The 22,444-nt window shown below is 38.5% G+C and overlaps 1 protein-coding gene and 1 long non-coding RNA gene across 20 annotated transcripts in view; one reads left to right on the top strand and one right to left on the bottom strand.

The window, feature by feature from the left end:
- Positions 1 to 2,115: 2,115 nt before the first annotated feature.
- On the bottom strand, positions 2,116 to 14,861 carry LOC310734539. The gene is made up of 2 exons (XR_014536062.1): positions 14,737 to 14,861; positions 2,116 to 4,931 (listed from the first exon to the last, which is right to left on the bottom strand). It is a non-coding gene; the product is annotated as an uncharacterized lncRNA (long non-coding RNA).
- ebf3a (EBF transcription factor 3a) overlaps positions 14,856 to 22,444 on the top strand; it is a 93,981-nt gene continuing 86,392 nt past the window's right edge. For all 19 annotated transcript variants that reach the window (XM_083556536.1, XM_083556532.1, XM_083556542.1 and 16 more), the window contains exons 1-6: positions 14,856 to 15,679; positions 15,993 to 16,149; positions 16,737 to 16,800; positions 17,126 to 17,181; positions 19,614 to 19,687; positions 21,247 to 21,315. In XM_083556536.1, coding sequence (XP_083412662.1) covers positions 15,546 to 15,679; positions 15,993 to 16,149; positions 16,737 to 16,800; positions 17,126 to 17,181; positions 19,614 to 19,687; positions 21,247 to 21,315 — 554 coding nt within the window. In that variant the 5' untranslated portion in view covers positions 14,856 to 15,545. The remainder of the gene's footprint in view (positions 15,680 to 15,992; positions 16,150 to 16,736; positions 16,801 to 17,125; positions 17,182 to 19,613; positions 19,688 to 21,246; positions 21,316 to 22,444) is intronic.

Below are 22,444 nucleotides of genomic sequence, written 5' to 3'. Positions count from 1 at the left end.
TGCCTGTGTAGAGATGAATTCATAAGTCATAGTTTCTGCACTTGTAAGTTATAAAGGAATTATTTCGGCTCACGAGAAGCCGGGGGGATAGCTGGAAGTTTGTGGTAAGTCAACCAAGATGGATTTAAGTGTATTACCAGCTCAATCCTGTCTGTCCTCTCCCAGTGTTGCCTCTTGTTGCCTGAGAAATGAGAGCGCGAGCACACTCAGACAAAGCTTGACCTCCAGGGGCCGGCTCTCACAGCCTAGATTTTCAATAATGTGGGACAATAAGGCTTAGGTCCCTAACCTGCTGCAATATGCTACAAGTGTAAAGAGCTTAGCCACTAATAAAGTAGCCGGCGAGTGTGTGTGAGGGAGCTCATCTCTGGAAAACTCATATTTGGAGATCAAGTGTGATGAGTTGTTGTGCAGGGGTTGGAGCCCGAGCTAAAGCTGAAGCTGGTCAAGCACAGCAATTGCCATTTGACATGTTGGATATGAATGAGGGGCTCTATGTCAATCCCCTCCGAGGCTTTATGACAGGTGTATATCTGTTTACATTGATGTCAGCCTTTTTTTTTTTTCTTTTTTTTGGCTTCATAAAAACATTTATATTTCTTTGTTGCATGCTCTGAGTGACCTGTTTCCGCTGCTTCCATAAGAGGGCCAGGTTGCTGGTGTGTTCCTCAGGGAGGTGCACAGCCATTATGGCTTTATTGTGGAGATCAGCAGGTCATGCAGCACGCTGCTGTGCACGCACAAAGGGAACATTTATGCTCTTTTATTTTTCCGGTCATCAACACGGAGATGAAGACGCAACCATAAAGAGCATTATCCTACAACATGCATATATACTTTTCAGTTTGGGATACAGCATGTCTCCAATGTATAGTGAGCCACTGAAAGGAGTGTATAGCTCGCATAAAACGAAGGATCGAACATTAAGGAGTGACAAAACAAACAAAACAAAATCAGTTTTGCTGAATGCATTCGTCCTCCAAAATCCAGCCTGCTCTTTTCAGATCTGTATCCTTTGCCGGATCACATATACTCTTACAGCATTTCCACCTACTTTGTTTATTAGTCTTTGATCTACAATATTCTAGGCAAAGTTACACCCATGCACTGCAAGGTGAACCTATCGGCATTGTTCCCTATAGGAACCCAATACCCGTGGAGCCTTCCCCTCTCTGTGCACAGAAAAACTCACCTCTTTTAGTAACAGAATTCTCCAAAGATGCTGAACAAAAGGTCACGCACAAAGACACAATTTTATGCTCCTTTAATGAGTCAAATTTGTTCGGCTTTTCAGACACCACCTCGGCGCTCACTTGAAGATACGTAGCAGATTCGCTATATGCACAAAAGTTTGTGGACACCTGACCATAAGAATCGTATTTGCTTTTCAAACATCCCATTTCACATTTGCTGTTTTAATAACCTCCATTCTTTTAGGAAGATGGTGCACTAGATTTTAGAGTGTGCATGCACTCATCAATGCAATTAGTAAAGTCGGGTATTGATATATGTGAGGAGAGGAGGACTGGGGTGCAATCAGCTTTACATTCACCCCAATATTGTTTATAAGGGTTGAGGGTCAGAGCTTTATAGCAAGAGATCTTCCACTCCAACCCATGTTAAGCATATCTTCATGGAGCCGGCTTTACGCTGAGGGGCATTGTCATGCTGGAAGATGTTTTTATGTAAGTGTAATGCCACCACATCCAAAGACATCCTATATAAGTGTGTGCTTACAGCTTCGTTGTAACAGGTTGCGGAGAAAACTCGTATGATTGGAAAAGTCAGGTGTCCCAATTCTTTGTCCATTTATTGTAACTGCTTTTGTGTAATTCATAGAAATGTTTGTAATCAATGAGCAGTTTCAAATCTTCCATTCTTTGTATAATAAAATAGGTTGCTATTGTAAAAGACTAACTTCTTGTAGGATGAAGGATTTCCTATAAACTTCTGTGCTTTTTATGTGACTTAACTTTACATATCGCCTTGTATGAATGATGCCATTGTTACAGAAATACGGTGTAATCAGGTTTTCAATCCGAAAGCTTTAAGCTGTCTTGATTATAATGCACCACCATGTATTTGGAATATTAAAATTACAGTCTAGAGAGCATATTTTGCAGGAATCAATCATTTTATTAAGTAAGGAATAACTTCCTATGCATTAGGTATAAATGATATTCTTTTAAAGCAAAAAATATTGTATATAGATGTGAAATATAAGAAGAATGTGCATGAATTGACATTAAAAAATATAGGAAAGTATATCAACCAACTTCCAAACCATTTATAAAGCAGTAAAACTTTCTAAAAAATGGACACCCTGTTATTTTTATTCTCTGGATGTTTCACAGTAAAAGAGTTGAAAATTGTCAGTAGTTGTTGATTTAATGGCTGTAAAATGATCAGTGCTTCGTTTACAGGCTTAAAATGCTTTTGTTTTAAATCTGAAAGACTGTGTGTCTTACATATGGCATATCCATAATGGCCATTTTAATGCAATTAGCTTTGAATGATAAAAACCCCATTGTAGAATGAACTGTTGTTCGGCTCATTTATGGCAGATCTGATTTTTCTAGGTGTTTCTTCCAAACCTTTGATTTGCATTGGATTTCTGTGGTCTATAGCTAAGCATCCCATATCCTGCTGTAACCTCTTGATCCATTTCTAACTTTATTTCTAACCTTCGTTTAAAATGATAGACATGAAATCATGTAAAAAGAAAGTCAAGAAAAAAAAAAACATGCGATTTATTTTCTATCAGCTCATTTTTCAGTACCACTTTTTCCTCCTGGGATTTTGATTTCCTTGCTAGAAAACAATGACAGGACTGATGCTCGTGTGTTTTTAGGTTATTTACTTAGCTGGATCACCTCTGTGGCTTTCAGTGAGCCTTGACAGTCCTCAGAGCTCTCTCGGCGCTCAAAGCAATCCCCCACAGACTTACGCAATGTACATGGAGCCATGAAAGGGTGCAGAACGCTGCTGTCAGTCAGCAGCGGGCCTGCTCTAATGGATGAGCTGTTGAAAAATGTTAAGGCACACACACATAAACACACATGCAGACACATTCAAAGGCCCATCCTGAGCTGTCGAACACCAGGTTGTGTGTCAGACGGTTTGAAAAGAGCCAACGCAGGAGGACGGCCGTCACCGAACGAGGTCTTTCATCTTCTCTTGCATGCCTGATAAAGAGCTGTAAGCATATTATGAATTAATAATGCCGGTGGCGTTCTCATAGCCTCACGTCATGTTTGTATCTGGGAACAGTTCCAGTGCAAACGCGTTTGGAGGTGTTTACCGAAGGAGGAGGCACGCACCTTTGCTTTAAAGGTTAAATCAAATCCGAGTTAACAGGGGTGAAACCACAGTGACTCCACTGGGAGGAAGAAAGAGCAAAGAGAATAAACACAGGTTCTTCTGATGCACAGGAAAACTTCACAGCTCAGCCCAGCCCATTCATTTTCCCATATTATCGTCTTCATTCAGCTCAGAATTTCAGAGGAACTCATGAGGTCATGAGCATCACCGTGGAGCTTTTATAGGTATACACAGTGTGAAACAAATAACAACAAATGACAGAGGAAAAGAAAAGAAACAGGCGCTTAAAATAAATGGTAATCTATTTCTACACTGCAGTGTTGTTCTTCCAAAGTGCTGATATTTATTACATCACAATACAATATTGCAGTAATCACTGAACAATAGTCACGATGCATATATTGGTTTCAGAGCCGATTCAAAGACACCTGGATAAGATATACTGTGTAATGATTTCTATATTTTATGCAATAACTAATTGAATAAAATCAATCATCGAAATGGTCTGGATGCAAATAAAACAGAGATTAAAAGGCCACCCTGAAGGATCTCAAATAAAAAATAAAAAAAAGAACCACCAACATTTGTGCAGATTTGTACATTTTATTGTTTAGTTGGATCGTGCTGATTTGAGGTTTTCACGCCACTCTGACATGATGAAACACGCTCAAGCTCCCATCATATATGATTGAATTGTTCTGAGCACTAATTAGCCTTCTTGTGTCTCTTTTCCTTTTACATGTGTACCCACCCACGCACTCATTAGATTTCCTTGCTCTTCTGTTGTTTACATGTTTGCGGTCTCCTCTTAACACTAACTGGAAAATAAATCCCATAAACGCCTGTGCAGCAAGGTTTTCTGCACCGCGTTCCCTCGCAATGAACAAAATTACACTAAACAACAAACACACTCTTGGCTCGCTTCCTGTGATCAAAGCTTTGGCTGCCTAATCTAGCCAATTAATCTATTTATCAGCAGTGCACTAATGAATATGCAGTCCATATGCTTTTTTTTCCAGACAAACTGCCTCCCTCCGAGTCTGAAAGTGGGACAACGCTCCATGCGAGCGCCGCGTTCGGCGCCACCGTCGTGCCATAGTTCATCACTGAGCTGGTGAAATCGGAGTAAACGGAGATTAGTGCGAATGAGCGTCTAAAATCTCTCAATCACATGCGCTCACAAGCCGGCGTGCACTCACACAAACGCCCAAACGCACACTTTCGCACACGCCTGAGATGCGAAATTGAGGGTAAAGGCTTTGGAACGCAGATGTTGAATTTCACTGTTTAATTTAAACATTGTGCCAGGTTTTTTATGCGCCTTTTTCGCTGCTTTGCCACCTTGGAGGTCCCTAGCCACTCGCTGCACCGCTGTGCAAAGCTGCCAGTGATTATTTTTAGCTTTAGCTTGGATTTTTTTTTTTTTTTTATTCACAGCAAACTCTCATCCTCTTTCTCTGTGTTAATAATGTAGGATTCACACATCAGAATTAGTTTTGTATTGTTCAAATACTCAAGTGGAGGGTGAGTCACCTGCTAGCTTCTTAGCGAGAAAAACGCTGCTCACTGAATCTTCCAGGAATGAGTCACACAATCATCCCAGATATGCTCTGCAAGATAAATATCACACGATGCTTTCAGAAACATGCCGTGAGTGTAAAATCCATGGCAAAACGAAAACATGATGAGTTCTCAAATACACAGAATCACAGTAGTTTGGACAGATTCATTGGCACTCATATTGAATCATTAAATGAATTGTGAAATTGAGCAATTTGTGGATTAATCAGCGAAAATGATAAATGGATGGTTTAAATGGAAACCAAAAAAAAAAACACATTATTGGATGAATCGTTGCTGTCGTCCTGCTGAAGTCTTTATTAGGGAGCTCTTTCCTCCTGCAAGAGCACACGTACGGCGTTAGAGGAACTCTCACCTTTACGAGACTACCTCCTCTTTACTACCGCTAAGGGACTTGGCAATCGAGCCAAGCTTGCTTCCACACAAAACCATCCATTTCAGTTTCCTTTACACTTCTGGAAAACCCCTGCTGTAATTCATTTGTGGAATTAAAAAGTAAAAAAAAAAAAATTCAACTGGGGAAGGATATAGAGCAATTAGAGCATTGGTGCAGAAGCAAACGAGGCACGATGTGCAAATAATGTGTTAAATAATATCCATAAATAATTGATGCACATTGTAATTACCAAAGGCTATGTATATGTGAAGATTTCGTTGTAATAATTATGCACTGACCAACAATACACATGACTACAAGCTGACCTGCTTTAATGGTCACGTAATAACACGGGTTTCTTAAATAATCTGACCAGCTCACTCACGTGTCATAACCAGTGGGATATAAACTACAACGTGATATTGCAATAAGGGAATGGGTGATCTTTCACCCCTACTCACCCTACACACACCGCACAGACTCACAGCCCCCACACACACACACACACACACACACACACACACACACACACACACACACACACACACACACACACACATTCCACTAGAGCAGATGGACAATTACATTTAGATGCAGCAGAACAGTCACTATTAATCCCACTAGTCACATTTACAATTTCTCACACTAACCGTGTCCCTCTACAGCTTTCCTTTCTCATCATCACTCAGGAGTGTGCTCTGAAAAGATAAAGTCACAACACGATTTTTAGAAAGCACATTCGCCAGACACAAACTTAAGAAATAATCTTAAAAATAGAAAATAAATAAATAAATAAAAAATATATATATAATAACCCAATGTTTTAAAGGTTTTTTCTCAGGATGGGGACAAGAATTATAATCCAACCAGATTGTGAGTCAAATGTAATTAAGGAATAAATGACAGTAATGATTAAAAAATAATTACAAAAAAGAAAGAAAACAACAATAAATGGTAGAAATTCCCTTGCACTTTGATTCATTTGCAAAAATGTCTGTGTGCTCACTAAAAGGTTGTACTGAATGATAACGTGATATCAAAGAAGGATATTATTTATATACACTTGGAATATTTGCTCAAATAAAATTAATCACAGTAGATATAATGACAATTTCATTCACTAGGACTGATTAAGGACACTTGTGGATGTACAGTAAACCGGCTCCATCATGCCACACCTACAAACTAAAAAATAAAGACATAGTAGTATATTAGCATTATATATCAGCATGGCAAGAGATTGGTGTTTGTATTTGCCAATGTTAGCTAGAATGCTTTATTGGGTCATACATGTTATGTAGATGTATTATTATTGACATAAATTATTTAGCTTTGCTTGCCAAGTTAGATAAAGAACATTAGGTAACACATGTCTGTTGCTATCATCTGCGTTGGCTGAGCTTCAACGCATCCGACTATAGCCAAATATCAGCAAGCTATGAATGCGATAAACTCGACATAATCCACCGACCCTCACACATGACTGAAAGCAGCTGCTCTGGGTCTTGATAGGCGTAAGATACACTCTTAGGAACAAATATGCACTAAACTGTAGTTTTCACACCTTTAGGGTGTATCTTTTGCATGTGTAGGTGTATGTGTTATACCGTTTGAATTAAATTTTAATGGCACATTGAATGGTTTTGTGATAATATTTTTATCCAGGTGCATTATATTCAAATTTTTTTAAGCAGATGTATGAAAATATGTGAATATCGTACTTACACGATAACGTTCGCTATAGGACTTCTGTTTGAAATGAAGCTGTGTGTATAACAGATTTAGAAATATGTAAATGATGGAATTTTTCTTTAACTGGATCCCCTTCTGGATTTATTGTCGCGCTCTGTTAATGAGGATTATATCAAAGTTCACAATATACTGTATGTCATCACTACTTGCTGTCATTGTTCTGTGTCATTGATCTGTGCAACACATATGACAATTTATAATTTATTATTATTATTATTATTATTATTAATTATTAATTATTATTATTATTATTTAAAAAAAACAATGTAATTAATGGGTAACACAAAAAACCCAAAACAAATAAAAATAGCTGCAAGATTTTTGAACAGTTTATATTGTGCTGCCAATTCTTTTTATCCTACATTTGTGACAATGTGGGACTGAGGCCAAATATCCAAACCTATTTGAAAGCATCACTTTCACAGGATTGATTATTGCAAAAAGGTACATTTTGTCATAAAGCACCTTCTTCTTTACAAGCACTCTGTTTTATGCTCCAAGACATTATTGACATCATATACAGTAATACTGGTTATTCAGCATCCCTGAGCTAAACTAATTATAATTTGTTGGGGAAAATGCAATAAAGCATTAAAAGCAAATGGATGGGTTTAGCTTGTAAGCATGAAGGTATGCATTTAATAAACAGGGTTCTTTACTACCACAACCACCACCACCACCACCACCATCATCATCATCATCATCATCATCATCATCATCATCATCATCATCATCATCATCATCCATGCAATTTAAAAAGAAAATGATAATGCACATTATTTTACATTTTAAAAAGATTTAGAGAAATGCCTCATATGTAAAGCTTTAGGTGTTTAAATGTTTTTCATTTAGATAGGTTTGAGGTTTTCATCATTTTTATTAGTAGATAAAAGAACATAAGAAAACATCACACTATGTGTGTGTGTGTGTGTGTGTGTGTGTGTGTGTGTGTGTGTGTGTGTGTGTGTGTATATTTTTTTTTTTTTTAATTATTATTATTTACTGGGTTATTTGTGCCTTTTTTGAGCCCCTGATATAATGATCCGTTAGATCATCCACTCTGGCTGTAGGGGGCGCCCTGTCACCACACAATCCCCGTTTCTTCACTTGAACGTTCACCGAGTGAACCTGCAGAAAGTGTCGGTGTGCTTCAGATTTCCGGATCATCCGAGTTTCAATTGTTTCCTTTTTCAAACCACTCGGAGATTTTGTACAATTTGAAAAGTAGGTCAATGCGACTCATCAAGGACATGGAGTTTCTTAGATTTGGAGCTTGTGAGCTGTGTTTAAAATATTACACACGCACGCGCGCGCGCGCACACACGCGCCCCCGTGCAGTGCGCGCCCCCAGACCTTTAATTACTGCGGTAAACTTTTTTTAATCACGGAGTTTACGCACAAGGATCTGAAAAGTCGGAGTGAGGTGGGGCTCTCTTTTCCGTCCCCATTTCCACTGGATATTTTACATGTTAATTATCTCGAATGGCTCTTGCTTTCTTTATTCATATTTTCTCCGCTTGCCCCTTTTTCTCTCCTCGCCTCTTCCCTCTCTTCATGTGGGTGTAGCCCGAGGCCGCGCCGCAGGCTCCCCTCTTCATTTCAACTGCAGAATGGAAATGCTAATTACACGGCGGCCGAGCCCGACACACACACACACACACACACACACACACACACACACAAAACTCACCATATTTATTTCAACTCAACTCCAAATGTGTGTTCCTCACACTTCACATTCGTTAGGACTCAAATAATAATAATAATAATAATAATAATAATAATAATAATAATAATAATAATACAAGTTTTCCCATTTCTAACTTTGGAGCGCCAGCTGTTTGCGTGTGTGCGGTGTGTGTGTGTGTGTGTGTGTGTGTGTGAGTCGCGCGTACAGATGTTGCGTATACATCTTCTCTGTTCTCATTACAACAGCCTGTAGGTTTTTACGCACACCCTTTGACAGTATATGATTTCATATTAAATGCAGCATCTGTTCGAGCATGCTATGCCTTATCAAAGGTTCGAACTTCATTTCCAGTGAGTGTGTAGCCGAACTTCTAATTGCCGCCTGAATTGTACTGGGACATCTGGACTGAGTGTATCAAAGCCGGCAAAGCGCGTCCCAGTGGCTGCCGGAAAAAAAAATCATCTGAGTTAATTAGCGCGATGCATGTTTAATTAAAGCCAATTACAATATCTAAAATTACCTAATCGAAACCTGTTTTTTTAATACAGTGAAGGTGCCCCCAATCCCTGCTGTTCATCTCACAATAACAGCTTATTTCTGGAAATAAAAGAAAACAGCGATGAATGGTGGCAGAATTATCGGGCATTATTATTATTATTATTATTATTATTATTATTATTATTATTATTATTATTATTATTATTATTAATTATTATTATTATTATTATTATTATTATTATTATTATTATTATTATTATTATTAATTATTAATTATTATTATTATTTTATATTATTATTATTATTATTATTATTATTATTATTATTATTATTAATTATTATTATTTATTTGTTTATTATTTATTATTATTTATTATTATTATTATTATTATTATTATTATTATTATTATTATTATTTAAACATATTTGTCAGTATACGTGTAAATAGATAGATAGATAGATAGATAGATAGATAGATAGATAGATAGATAGATAGATAGATAGATAGATAGATAGATAGATAGACAAAAAGTCTAAGCGTAAAATGATTTCTCATAATTTCTCCACATTTATTTATTTTCCGAAGCATAAACTACATGTTTTACATAATTAGTCACCCCCTAAATGTTTTATATACCAGCTAAAGCATGTTAATACGTGCATGGATATATATTGAGAAATAAGTTTACCTGAGTATTATGGGATACTGAGCTCTGGTTTCAAACCTGCATTACACAATATGAACAACGGGGGGCGCTCTTTATCAAATTTCAAGTAAATGGCTCGGAAATGAAAAAAAAAAAAAAGTCATGTAAATTTTCGCTTTGGAAAAATAATCTTCACTTTCCACCTCTTTCCTCTCACAGTTCCTTTCCTCATGCCTCAGAGATCATTAACACGTCTGTTACAACGCCTGGTTTCACCGCGTTTGATGAAACTGTTTTCTTTTTCTTTCTTTCTTTCTTTCTTTCTTTCTTTCTTTCTTTCTTTCTTTCTTTCTTTCTTTCTTTCTTTCTTTCTTTCTTTCTTTCTCGAAAAGGCAAGGCGAGAAAACCGTTTACATTTCAACATTTCTTGAATGAACGTCTCCGTCCGATTAATAAAGAAGAAAAAAAATAAATAAAGTCAAAAATGAGTTTTGCCTTTTGCACGTGCGTGCTGGTTTCATAGTTATACCTAAACCGTTTTGCAAAAATTATGAATGAAAAATTGTTTCTATTATCTTTTATGTTTTATAACCTGTTATTTGTTGATTTATTTTCTTCCAATAATTTGAATTACTATTATTTGGGGAACAGGTTTTTTTTTTTTTTACTCCACTTTATCCATTAAAGGATCCATTAGTGTGATGATGATCAGCTCGAGCGCGCAACAGTTTCAGCATCACAGCGCTGAATGATTGATTCACCCGGCGTTCACACACACACACACACACACACACACACACACACACACACACACACACACACACACACACACACACACACACAAATAAGCAGTTTACCCAAACTGCGTTCTAGTTATCAACCTTTGACCTTCTTTCTTTCTTTCTTTCTTTCTTTCTTTCTTTCTTTCTTTCTTTCTTTCTTTCTTTCTTTCTTTCTTTCTTTCTTTCTTTCTTTCTTTCTTTCTTTCTTTCGTTCTTTTCTTTTCACGCGCTCTACAGAAGTGAAACGAGGAATGCTGTACTGTTATAATGTTATGTTATTTCCTGCAGTCATGTGATGATCAGTTGAGGACTAGTCTCCTCTCTGCGTTACCCTGTGATGGAGGCTGATAGCAGGACCAAAGATCTCGCACAGGGTTCATCCTCAGAACTTTTACACTGAGCTGTTCTCAGTGATCGAACTGTTATCTGTTATCACTCAAATTGAGTCTGAATTCGAATGCTTCAGTATTTCATACAGATGAAATGACATTCAGACTAAACCAGAATGCAGCATTTCTAGACGTTCTGTCGAGGAAAAAGCTTGTTTGTGGCCCTCAGGAGCGCATCAGCAAAGCAGTTCAGGACACCACGATCAAATTTGTGATCATAATTAAAACCTATTTTGCATGTTTTTACATGAAACCCCTGGTCTCTAGGTGGGAGGTAACCACAGGTTACAAGATGCCAGTAGTCTATTTTGACGCATATCTTGTTCAGTGGTATGCGGGTGCGGGTGAGGGTGCGGGTGAGGGTGCGGGTGCGGGCGCAATGACTGTGTAATTGGTGTAGTGTTTGGTGAGGCAGGATGTAAATTTGGGCGCAGGCCCGTTTTTATGAATGTGCTGTACTATTTAGTACGGTAGAGTGAGGGAGAGTTTGGGACGTGGCCGAGACTTTGAGGGGATTTGGTGGCTCGGGCACGCGCGGAGGTGGTGGGGGGCGCCGGTATGACGGAGCAACGAGGACAGCTGGGCGAGCGGCCATGTGAGCGACCACTCCGCGACATCTGGGAAACCTACTGGCGCGCGGCACGCGCGAATCGGTTGATGTCGCTATTTAAATGCAAATTTTTTTTTTTTTTTTTTTTTTTTTTTTTTTTTTGGAGGTCGGTCGGGGATCGTCGGAGCCTCCGGCCCGTAAATGCGCACAAAAGGAGCATTGCGTGTGCACAATAAAGGAGGGAGGAGGACTCGGTGCTTTTCCTCCTTTTCCTTACTAGAAGCGAACATACCGAGGAAAATCTTATTCAGAGCTGCATTAGCAACTTCTTTCTTTTCTTTTCTTTTCTTTTTTTTTGCGCTTTTGATGGTTAGCCACACTTTCCGCAAAAGATCTAACACAGGACAACTAAATACACCCACACACACTTTTATTATTATTATTATTATTATTATTATTATTATTATTATTACTTCTGTTATTGCTATTATTATTATTATTATTATTATTATTATTATTGCTGTTATTATTGTTGATGATTATATTCGTTGACATCTTTTATACAAAATCAAAGAAAAGAATCAACAGAAATCAATGAATAAAAATACAACTATTTTTTTCTCTATATTAGCAGGTGTCTCCCAAATGATAAAATCCCACAATAATTCACACCTTCATTCATAAGGCCTCGATTTTTGATTTTTGATTTAAAATGTGTCTTCTTTTTTTTAATCAAGCAAAAACAATTGAATAGTAAAAAGTTACAAAAATAAATGAAAAAAAAAAAATATATATATATATATATATATATATATATATATATATATATATATATATATATATATATATATATATATATATATATATATATATATATTTAAGCTAAAGCCATGCAACTCCAGCGCGTGCTCGCAGCATGTCGGAGTGCAGGAGAAACTTGGCGGATTATTGTGTTTGGTGCACGCGCTTTCGGCTCCAGATGAGGCTGGAAAATGAGCCGAGATAGATGCAGGCGGAGCAGCTGATTCTCTCTGGCCAGATGGCTCCTGAACACAGATTTGCATTCATTTTCGCCTTAATATCTTCCAAAATAGAGGGGCAGCTGCATTTGTTGTCAAATAAGGTTTAAAACTCCCTTTTTTTCAGGAGGGGGATCGTTACCTTCACGATGGGATTGTTGAACTTTTCTCCCCTCCTCCCCCCTCCCCCCCTCTCTCTCTAGTCAACAGTATCAGCTTTAAAAGGATTTGGGATAAAACCCTAATTTGATAATCAGATTGAAATCGCTTTGGTGTGTAATCTGTATTAAAGATACTGTAGATTGCGGTTAGTCGAGCAGAGAGCAACTGGCAGGGAAATATAGGCACATATAACATGAGCAGAAAAATAATTAAACATGGTATGCAATGAGCTTTGCATTTTCCTAATACATTACCTTACTAATTAAGTGACATGTGTCGAGTATTATTTCAATACAATTCCTTTACAAATAAAGATGAATGGTAAATAATAATGATAATAATAATAATAATAATAATAATAATAATAATAATAATAATAATAATAGTAAACAAATAAATCGCAATAAACATTGACATATAAAAACACAAGACTGATTTAATAAACACACCGTATATTATATTTTATAATAAATTAATAGGCCCACATGAACGTACAAATCTTTTTTGTTACACTAAATTAAAAACTGCACTTTTTTTTCAAAATTGAACTACAGCTGATAATAATAATAATAATAATAATAATAATAATAATAATAATAATAATAATAATAATAATAATTTGTCATATAATTTGATGTGATTACTTACGTATTTAACAGGACGAGCAGGCAAGTAATGGACTTTTCAGGCGCGCAACAGCTTCGATAATTCACTTATCTTTAGCAAAAAAAGTCATTAACCCCCAACACCAGCACAAACAGATTGCTCTCTCTCACTCTCTAAAACACACATCTCCCCTTCTCTTTCTCTCTTTCTCTTCTCCGTCCCCGCATCCCTCCCTCCAGTGCGCTGCGCTCCGGCTCCCCAGATAACCCACATCGGAGTCTCGATTTTCATCCGTTCATTAAAATATTAACATCAATACATACCCTGCCAAGTGGCAAAACACACACATGTACACAACAAGAGAAAAAGAAACACCTTACACACTCCCAAATACCACAAAACTAAAGAACCACTGGGCGCATTATTGTGCTTTAAACGCTCTATTTATTGTAAAAAGGCGCACATGGAGCGAGAGGGTGGACGCAGCGGATCCCCCCGAGTCCCTCCAGAGTTTTCAGATACAATTTTAGCGCGATTTGCAAGAAAAAAAAATCCTTCTGAGCATTTGTGCACGTGTGCATGTGTGTGAAAGTGAGTGTGAGTGAGATAGAGTGTGTGTGTGTGTGTTTCTTTTTTTTTTTTTTTTTTTGTACACGTCGCAACCACGTTTTGCGCGTTTATTCTTCTTTAAACTTCAGCTGCGCTCCTTTTGGAGGATCTGCACAACCAATATGAGAGGGAATCGACTTTAAAAAAACAAACACACAGGCAGCGTGATTGTGAAATATAATTCAGTCGTGTTATTGATCAGTGTGCTCGGTATCTGATCCTGCAGCTCCGTTTGCCTTTTCATTGCGACGCTGCGGCCAATTAGGAATCTGAGGAGATCCGTCACTGTCATTTGCACGACACGGTGATTGAGCGGATGACAAGGGCCAAGAAATGATTTTTTATTCTGCAGTGTGAAACCACAGCGTGCATGGATGCACCTAACCCTAACTGTCCCTCTTTATCCACGCTCTTGCGCAGATCATAAATTCAAAACAATAACAAAAATCCCTTTTGTTGTACAGTACATCTATTTTATCTTTTAATACATTTCTATGCATGCAATACCTTTTTTTCATGCATTTATTTCCTAAATAAAATCCCCCCCCCCCCCCCCCAAAAAAAAAAAAAAAAAAAAAACCCACAGATGATCATGCAAAAGCTGCATGTAGAAGCAGTGCATGTTTTCGGATGATCATTTCCTCCTCCCCTGATTAGCTCGGGCTTGTCTTGAAAAAAGGTGAATAGAAAAGTACATCTTGTGTGTGCGTGTGTGTGTGTGTGTGTGTGTGTGTGTGTGTGTGTGTGTACTCACGCGGTACTTGGGCAACGCCAGCGACCGGAAATGTCAGACCCCTTCTCTTCCATATATGGGCAAAACCCCGCCCACTGCGCGTCATCGCTCTGACAGTGCGGATCCCGCGGGTCTAGAGTTTTGGCTCCCGGGAAAGGCTTCAGTCCTAGGGGATAGAGGGCTGAGTTTTGTACGCTTCCATCCATTCCGAGAGACGCTAAAGGCCCCCCTCATCAAGCTCTCTCCCGCGTCCGGGAACACCTCCGCGCTAAATCATAGTTTTTTTTCCCGTTTATTTGTCTTTTGGAGCTGGAGCGTCTTGCCAGAAAGTGGTCGATTCAGCAGTGTCCTGAAGCTTTTTTTTTTGGTCCTGTAGGGATGATGACACGAGCCTGAGAGCATCATCACAGCGCAAAGTTACAAGACATGTTGAACTGATTTTTTTGGTTTTTAAAGAAAGAAAAGAAAGAAGAAGAAAAAAAACCCTCACCGACATCCAGGTATTTCGGCGACTCCTCCAACGGGAACTCGATCCAAACAAGCCGCAGAGAGAAAGAGAGAGAGAGAGATCTCGACAGAGAATCCTCCACTCACTAAAATCGTCCATGTCGTGCCAACGCAGGACGCGCTGAACAACGAAGGAGCCGATACTTGGTGTGAACTGTTTCTTTCTTTTCTTTTTTGTCCCCTTCAACAAATCACGAACAAACTCTCGCAGAGATCCGAGTGCGCCTCGTTTTTTTGGAGAAACGACGCGTCCCTTTTTTTTTCCTCCCCAATTTTCGCTTTGACCTCGTCCGCTGGAGCTGGTTTGCACGCACGCCGCTTTAATGTTTGGGATTCAGGAGAATATACCGAGAGGGGGGACCACTATGAAAGAGGAGCCGCTGGGCAGCGGCATGAACCCCGTCCGATCATGGATGCACACGGCCGGGGTGGTGGATGCTAACACAGCCGCCCAAAGGTACGTTTGCCAAATCATCCCGATTTTTTTTTTATTCATGCATTTTCTCAGACCAACCCTAAATCCCCACTTATGCCATGTATCAATTAGGGTCTCCCGGTGCACCTCTCCGCCGCTCATTACATCATATTACTTCAGTTTAAGTGACAATTCTACAATACTCCCGGTCACTTTTCCACCAGCTTAGATGTGTCTTTTTTTCCCTTAACACTATATCCATCCATCCAACCATCCTCCCTCCCTTTTGCTCCCTTGCTCCCTCTGTCCCTACTGTTTAACCGACCCCGGTTTGTCATCTCTTTTCCCCCCGCAGCGGAGTGGGTCTAGCGCGGGCGCATTACGAGAAGCAGCCGCCGTCCAATCTGAGGAAGTCCAATTTTTTCCACTTCGTCTTGGCTCTGTACGACAGACAGGGTCAACCCGTGGAGATCGAAAGGACAGCTTTTGTGGACTTTGTGGAGAAGGAGAAAGTAAGCGCAAGATTTGGAAATGCCGCGCAAGATGATCTTTCTTTTTCTTGTTTTTTTTTTCTTTTTTTACAATTTTTTATTCCCACTTTCTCAAGTTCACAGAACTTTAGAGAAACGCAGCAAAAGAGTTGAACGGAGGATCACTGAAATTTTATTGCACACTTTCTCTTATATATATATATATATATATATATATATATATATATATATATATATATATATATATATATATATATATATATATATATATTATATATATATAAAATAGATATATGTGAATATTAAAGGATGTCATAATTTATAATGGCGACTTGAGTGTAAAAACCTGACCGCGTTTATTATAGACTACATTCTAGTCTAGTGCAAAAATGATTGTACGCACATTGGCCTAGTGAAAAAATGAATAATACGTATTTACAGAATCTCATTAGAGATCCCAGATATTTGCTATTTTTATAGATAAAGTTGATGGACACTTTATGTCCGTGCATAGTTACAAAGCATGTAGATATTTTTTAGCTTATGCAAAACTGAAAAAAAAAAATGAGAAAACGCCAGTCTGATTGCAAACCCGTGCTTATTTTCAGGAACCAAACAGCGAAAAAACTAACAATGGGATACATTACAAACTACAGCTTTTATACAGCAACGGTAAGTCCAACTTCTCTATACTGATCCCAAGGAGCAAGGAATTAATAGTAGTCACATTGTTATTTATTAATAAACAAAACACTAATACTGATCATATTGATCATATTAATAATCTTATACATTAATAACAGGTCGCTTTTTTAAAATTATAAATAATAAATAAATATTGGTTAAGGTTTAAAAGTAAAAAAGAAAATAAATACAAAACTCTATTTCTTATTTGAAATGATTTTGAGATTTTATTTTATGTGATGCTGTCAGAATAATAATTTTAATAATAAGAAATATGGAAATGGTTGTAAACAAAATAAAACATTTCCCACAGGCGTCAGAACAGAACAGGATCTTTATGTACGGTTAATCGATTCCATGACAAAACAGGTAAGAACGATTTATTTATTTTTGTATCACTGTTTTTATTATTATTTATACAATTATTTTCTTGTACTTTTCAGTCATTTTTAGTTTTGCGTGTTTTTGCTCGCTGTTGCTTGTTTATGGTGCATGTTTGACAAAGTTGTTTTTTTTTTTAAATATGCATTTTTCTCGTTTTTGCTATTTTCGTTCCTGCAAGACAATTTAGTATTAATTATTAAAGCCGCACTAAATATAGACGGGGGTGGGAAAAACCCCCCGACATGACCGAGCACGCGCCTTTAAAGCCCGCTCCAGTGGAAGAGAGGGTGGGATGCAGGGTTCATGAAAAGGCTGAACGCGGGGGGGATAAAAATGAGCTCTCGTTATTATGCAGCTCGTATTTAAGCTTCTCCATGTCGTTCATATTTCTTTGTGATTTAGTGACTTGGAGACAGTCTGATGTATTTTGATACGACCCCGCGTGAAGTCCATCACAGAGCAAAATCCTGCGCGTGGAGTTTGCGCGGAATTATTCATGCAAAAAAAAAAGGGCATTGCTTACAATAAAAAATTAAAACAAAACTTTTTTTTATATCAGGTTACGAAATAAATCCTCAAATATTTTATCCTGGACAAATCTCCATACAATGCATACCATGCATGTGTATATATATATATATATATATATATATATATATATATATATAGATTTTTTTTTCAATTTTTATTTTATTTGTCTTTTTTTTTTCAGCTGATGAGCGACAGTTTTATTTAATTGCTCCTGCATTTTATTATCCCCGACTATAAAATGCTATGATGTACAGCCTGAGGGTCGGGGACTCCTTTGCTCTCTATGCTCTCTATGCGTAGAAGAGGAATAAATCTTGAGAAGGACCACTTGAGTAGATATTGTATGGTCTCCTCGTCATGATGTCGCATTTTAACCGTCTCATTTCCTTCCATCATGGCCACGTTTAAGAGCTCGACAAGTTGAACGCCCCTGATTTTGCCTTCGTTTTGGACAGGTTTACTTGAAGTGTGTGTGTGTGTGTGTGTGGGGGGGGGGGGTGCTTTTGCACGTGCGACAGAAATTATAAATATAGGCCGTGTGTCCTAATTGGTGTGAAAATGATCAAGGAGTCAATGGCGCTGAACAGACACTTTATGGATTTCCCGTATTTACAGCGTGCGCGCGCGCGTGTATGTGTGTGGGAAGAAGGTGGGGTGGGGGGATAAATCATAGCTGTAAGGATAGATAAGAAAGTGCCATGAGAGATGTAACTTTTTTTTTTCTCCATTGCGTTTAAAGATTTAAATGTTTATGACTGATTTTATGTATTAAATATGCAAAATTAATGGATAAAGTTGTTATTCGATGCAAGGCATATATGGATTAGAATTTAGGAAGCACTGAATTTTGCCTGCTTGCAATTCGTAATTTTTAAAAGGCATGTCGGAGGTCTATCAGCCCTCTTTCTTGTGTTAACCGCTTTCATTTGGAGAGGAAGACTGAGTGGGTGAGAGAGCTAGAAAATGAACAGGAGAGAGCGAGACATGGATAAATATATACAGAGAGAGAGGGAGAGAGGGAGAGAGAGAAAGTGAAGGAGAGCGCACCTCCAGCTCTGCGCCATCTGTTAAAGCCAATGCTCAAAAATTACTCAACCGTACCCCCCGACACCGTGATTTTATCTAAAGCAACGAGGAAAAAAAAAATCATTGTTAGCGGCTCAAAAATAAACAGCAGATTGGCCATTAGCACTTTTCCCCCTCCAATGTGTGGCGATGATATGCGCGGTGATGTGTGCGCGCTCCCCGCGCCCATCTGTACCCCGAGCGCCTTGAACGCACCCGCATCTCCCCTCTCATCTTCTCCAATAAAATGCAGCGACGAGCTAAACGGTTAGCATATGCGCCTCTTCATTTATAAAGTGCTATTAATGTCACATTATTTATCATCACAGTGAAGCGGCGGGCGTGGAGATGCGTTTCAAACTGAATCTGCTTCTCCATCATAACTTATTTATGGACATAACAAAGGTCATGCCGTATGGGACGCGTTATTGATAAAGAACGAAATGATAACGTCGTTTTCTTTGACACGAGCTTCGTTTCTATTTAAAATAATTAGCAAAGTTTTTTTTTTCTCTCTTTTTAAAAAAAAATATATTTTCCGTATTTATAAAATCAATCAAAGCCGATGTGGTTTCAATTTTGATTAATATAGTTTATTGATCTATTTAAAAACAAAAACAAACAAACAACAAAAAAGGCTGCAACTTTAACATTTACCACAATTTGGACGCAATTTGACGTTTCTTAATTTTTTTATTACTATTATTTGTTTTTATTTTAATTGTATCTATCAGCAAACTAATCTATTACACCGACTATATAATAAATTTTTCACTAATGTCTTTCTCTCTCTCTTTCTCTCCCTTCTTTTTTGTTTCAAGGCGATTATTTATGAAGGCCAAGATAAAAATCCAGAAATGTGCCGAGTTCTTCTCACACACGAAATTATGTGCAGGTAAGAGTCAACATGAAATTAGACATAAAAAGTGCGTCACGTGTTTGGTGCATTATTTAGATTGGTCTTATAAATAGAATTGCATTGTATTCTCTATTCTTAAAATTCTATTGCACGGTAATAATAATAATAATAATAATAATAATAATAATAATAATAATAATAATAATAGGATTCATTAGACACAATAAGCTCTTTGGTCCGGATGAACTGAGCCGCATCCGGATGTTGAGAGGGTTTGTGATTTGTGATTGCGAAATATTGCACAAAGATGAAAACGGAAGCAGGTCACTGATATTTTTTTCGGACTGCGGCACGTTGGAGTTGCACAGAGATCATGAAATGTTTCCGAATATCTACAATCCACTCTGTAGATTGTTTTATAGTGCTATTAGATATTATAATATTATAATACAGCCTATATTATTAACGTAATACATTTTTATTATTATTATTATTATTATTATTATTATTATTATTATTATTATTATTATACACTAAAGCTGATTTTAATAATAGCCACATGCCTTTCTGAAACCTAAAAGCCATGATAAATTAGGAAGTCAAACGTCAGTTCGAAGTGGGAAAAATTGTGACAGAAATAAAGGAGTACAACCAATCCAATTTTAAGCACTAACATCAAGCATCAGTTACAGGCTCAAAGGTCATGCTGCATTGCCAGCTTGTGCTTTAGTGCCATTAGTCCCCATTGATGTGCTGCATTCACACCACTGAGCTCTTAGGTATTAACATACAAAATAGTCTTTTTTTCCTGTGTGCTGCCGTGGTCCAGAGATAAGACGCACATTGTTATTGACCGTTCTTGTGGCTTGTGCTGAAAGACTACATGCAACTTTCACATGTGTGTTTTTGTCAAGTGCAGGGTGGTTTTTTTTTTTTTCCACTTTAATCACTTTAGCTGTCAGCTTAAAGGAGCTTTACATATTTTACGGTACCATATGGTGAGATTTTGGACATGTAACCATTATACAAGTGTGCTTCTTTAAATGCAGGAGGCATAAGATTTTTTTTCCCCTTGTATCATTTCAGCATTAATTAAAGCACTCATAATGGGAGCGTAGCATAGCAGCTTCAAAATGGAGGCATTGGCACATTGTGAAAGATTGATGCAGCCTTTTGAGCCTGTAATTAATAAGTGCCCCACAAAAGCACTGGTTGAAGGTGGCATCTTGCATCCTCTCCAGATATAACAGCTTGACAATTAGAGGTAAACAAAAGGCGAAGCTGTGAAAGTGATCCTCCTGCCTCTTGGCACCCCCCCCCCCCCTCCCTAGTTCTCTGTTCAGCACCAATGCAAACACCGCAACATGTTGTTCCCCATTTCGGCACAGCGGAGCCCGATTTGGGGATGGCCGGCCAGCCAGCCAGCCAGCCAGCCAGCCAGGCAGCCGTCTCCACCTCACACTATAAAGGGAAAAAGCAAATGACAGATTTGGATTCAGGCTCTAGCAAGACAAAACACTCAAAACACTCGACTCCTGATTCGAGACCAAATCTCACATCGTCGCCGTTGTTTGCTTGTCTTTTCTCCTCCACAGCCGGTGTTGTGACAAGAAAAGTTGTGGAAACAGAAACGAAACCCCTTCAGACCCTGTGATCATCGACAGGTAAGGGCCCCTCTCTGTTTTCAGTTTCCTGTTGTCTCGGGGTGTGTTGTCTTTGTGTGATGTGTGGTGCGGCCCGGTGTGTGTTTTTTTTTTTTTCGGTCTTCGCACAGGTGGGTTGACTTGGAAACCTTGGGTGTCTTCAGGGAGTGTGTAATTGCTTGAGGTGCCAGGGGAGGCAGTTGCTTCAGCCCTTCCTCTCCCAGCAACGAGTCATTTATTCCTAGAGAGCGGCTGGCTTCAGTTTCCCAGCTCTCCCTCCTTCATCCTAATTTGTTAACAAGTGCATCATTCGCCTCCATCTCATCTTCCCCTGTTATCTTCTCTGTAGGCTCTAGATGTGATGCTCACAGCTTCCCACAGTTCTTGTTTCTCTTATAAGTGTGTGTGCATATATATATGTGTGTGTGTGTGTGTGTGTGTGTGTGTGTGTGTGTGTGTGTGTGCTTGTATGTGAGCTCCCATACTGCTACTCCAGGGTAATGAGAGATGTTTCTCAGCTGGTTGTTGCTGCTCACGTGTTGATAACATTAGCCAGTTTAAATACATCGACTTCTGCAGGATCAGTGATTGATGTTTGTCAGCTCTCCTCCTCTTCTTTTTTTTTTAGTTCTGTTTGATTTTGCTGCGACTTTGTGTTGGTTACAAACATTCAGCAAGCATTGGAGTGCTTTCTTATCACCAATTATCTTGGCAGAGTGCACAAGCGTGGAGGAGATGAGGGCAGATCTGAGGAGAAGGGATGTGCCAGAGCACTGCCTAGGCCTCTTGGAGATTAGTGAGGTAGAACAAGCCCACCATGCTCCATAAAGACAGCACGAACAACTCTGTGCCAGAGAGCAGAGCCTTCTCTCTTTCTTTCTCTCTCTCTTTCTCTCTCACACAAGATCTCTCAGTCTCTCAGCTCTGTCTCACTAACTCCTCGTCCCTCTCTGCTCTGTTGATGTTGCAAACTTATCTCTCCATCGTGAACTTTGCCGTCCACCGAGCGAGAAATTAGATTGGGGAAGGAATGAAAGACGGCAAGTCACGAGCCGAGGCAAAATACGCGCCACCGCTGGACAGCAATGCTAATGTTTGACTAGCTGAAATAGCTGTTTGCTTAGTGGAGAATGTTTGGTATCTGACAGAG

The sequence above is a fragment of the Silurus aristotelis genome (genome assembly GCF_946808225.1).
Source record: "Silurus aristotelis genome assembly, chromosome: 12".
Lineage (NCBI taxonomy): Eukaryota > Metazoa > Chordata > Actinopteri > Siluriformes > Siluridae > Silurus > Silurus aristotelis.
Note: the sequence above shows the minus strand (reverse complement) of the source record. Positions and strands in the feature narration are given on the sequence as shown.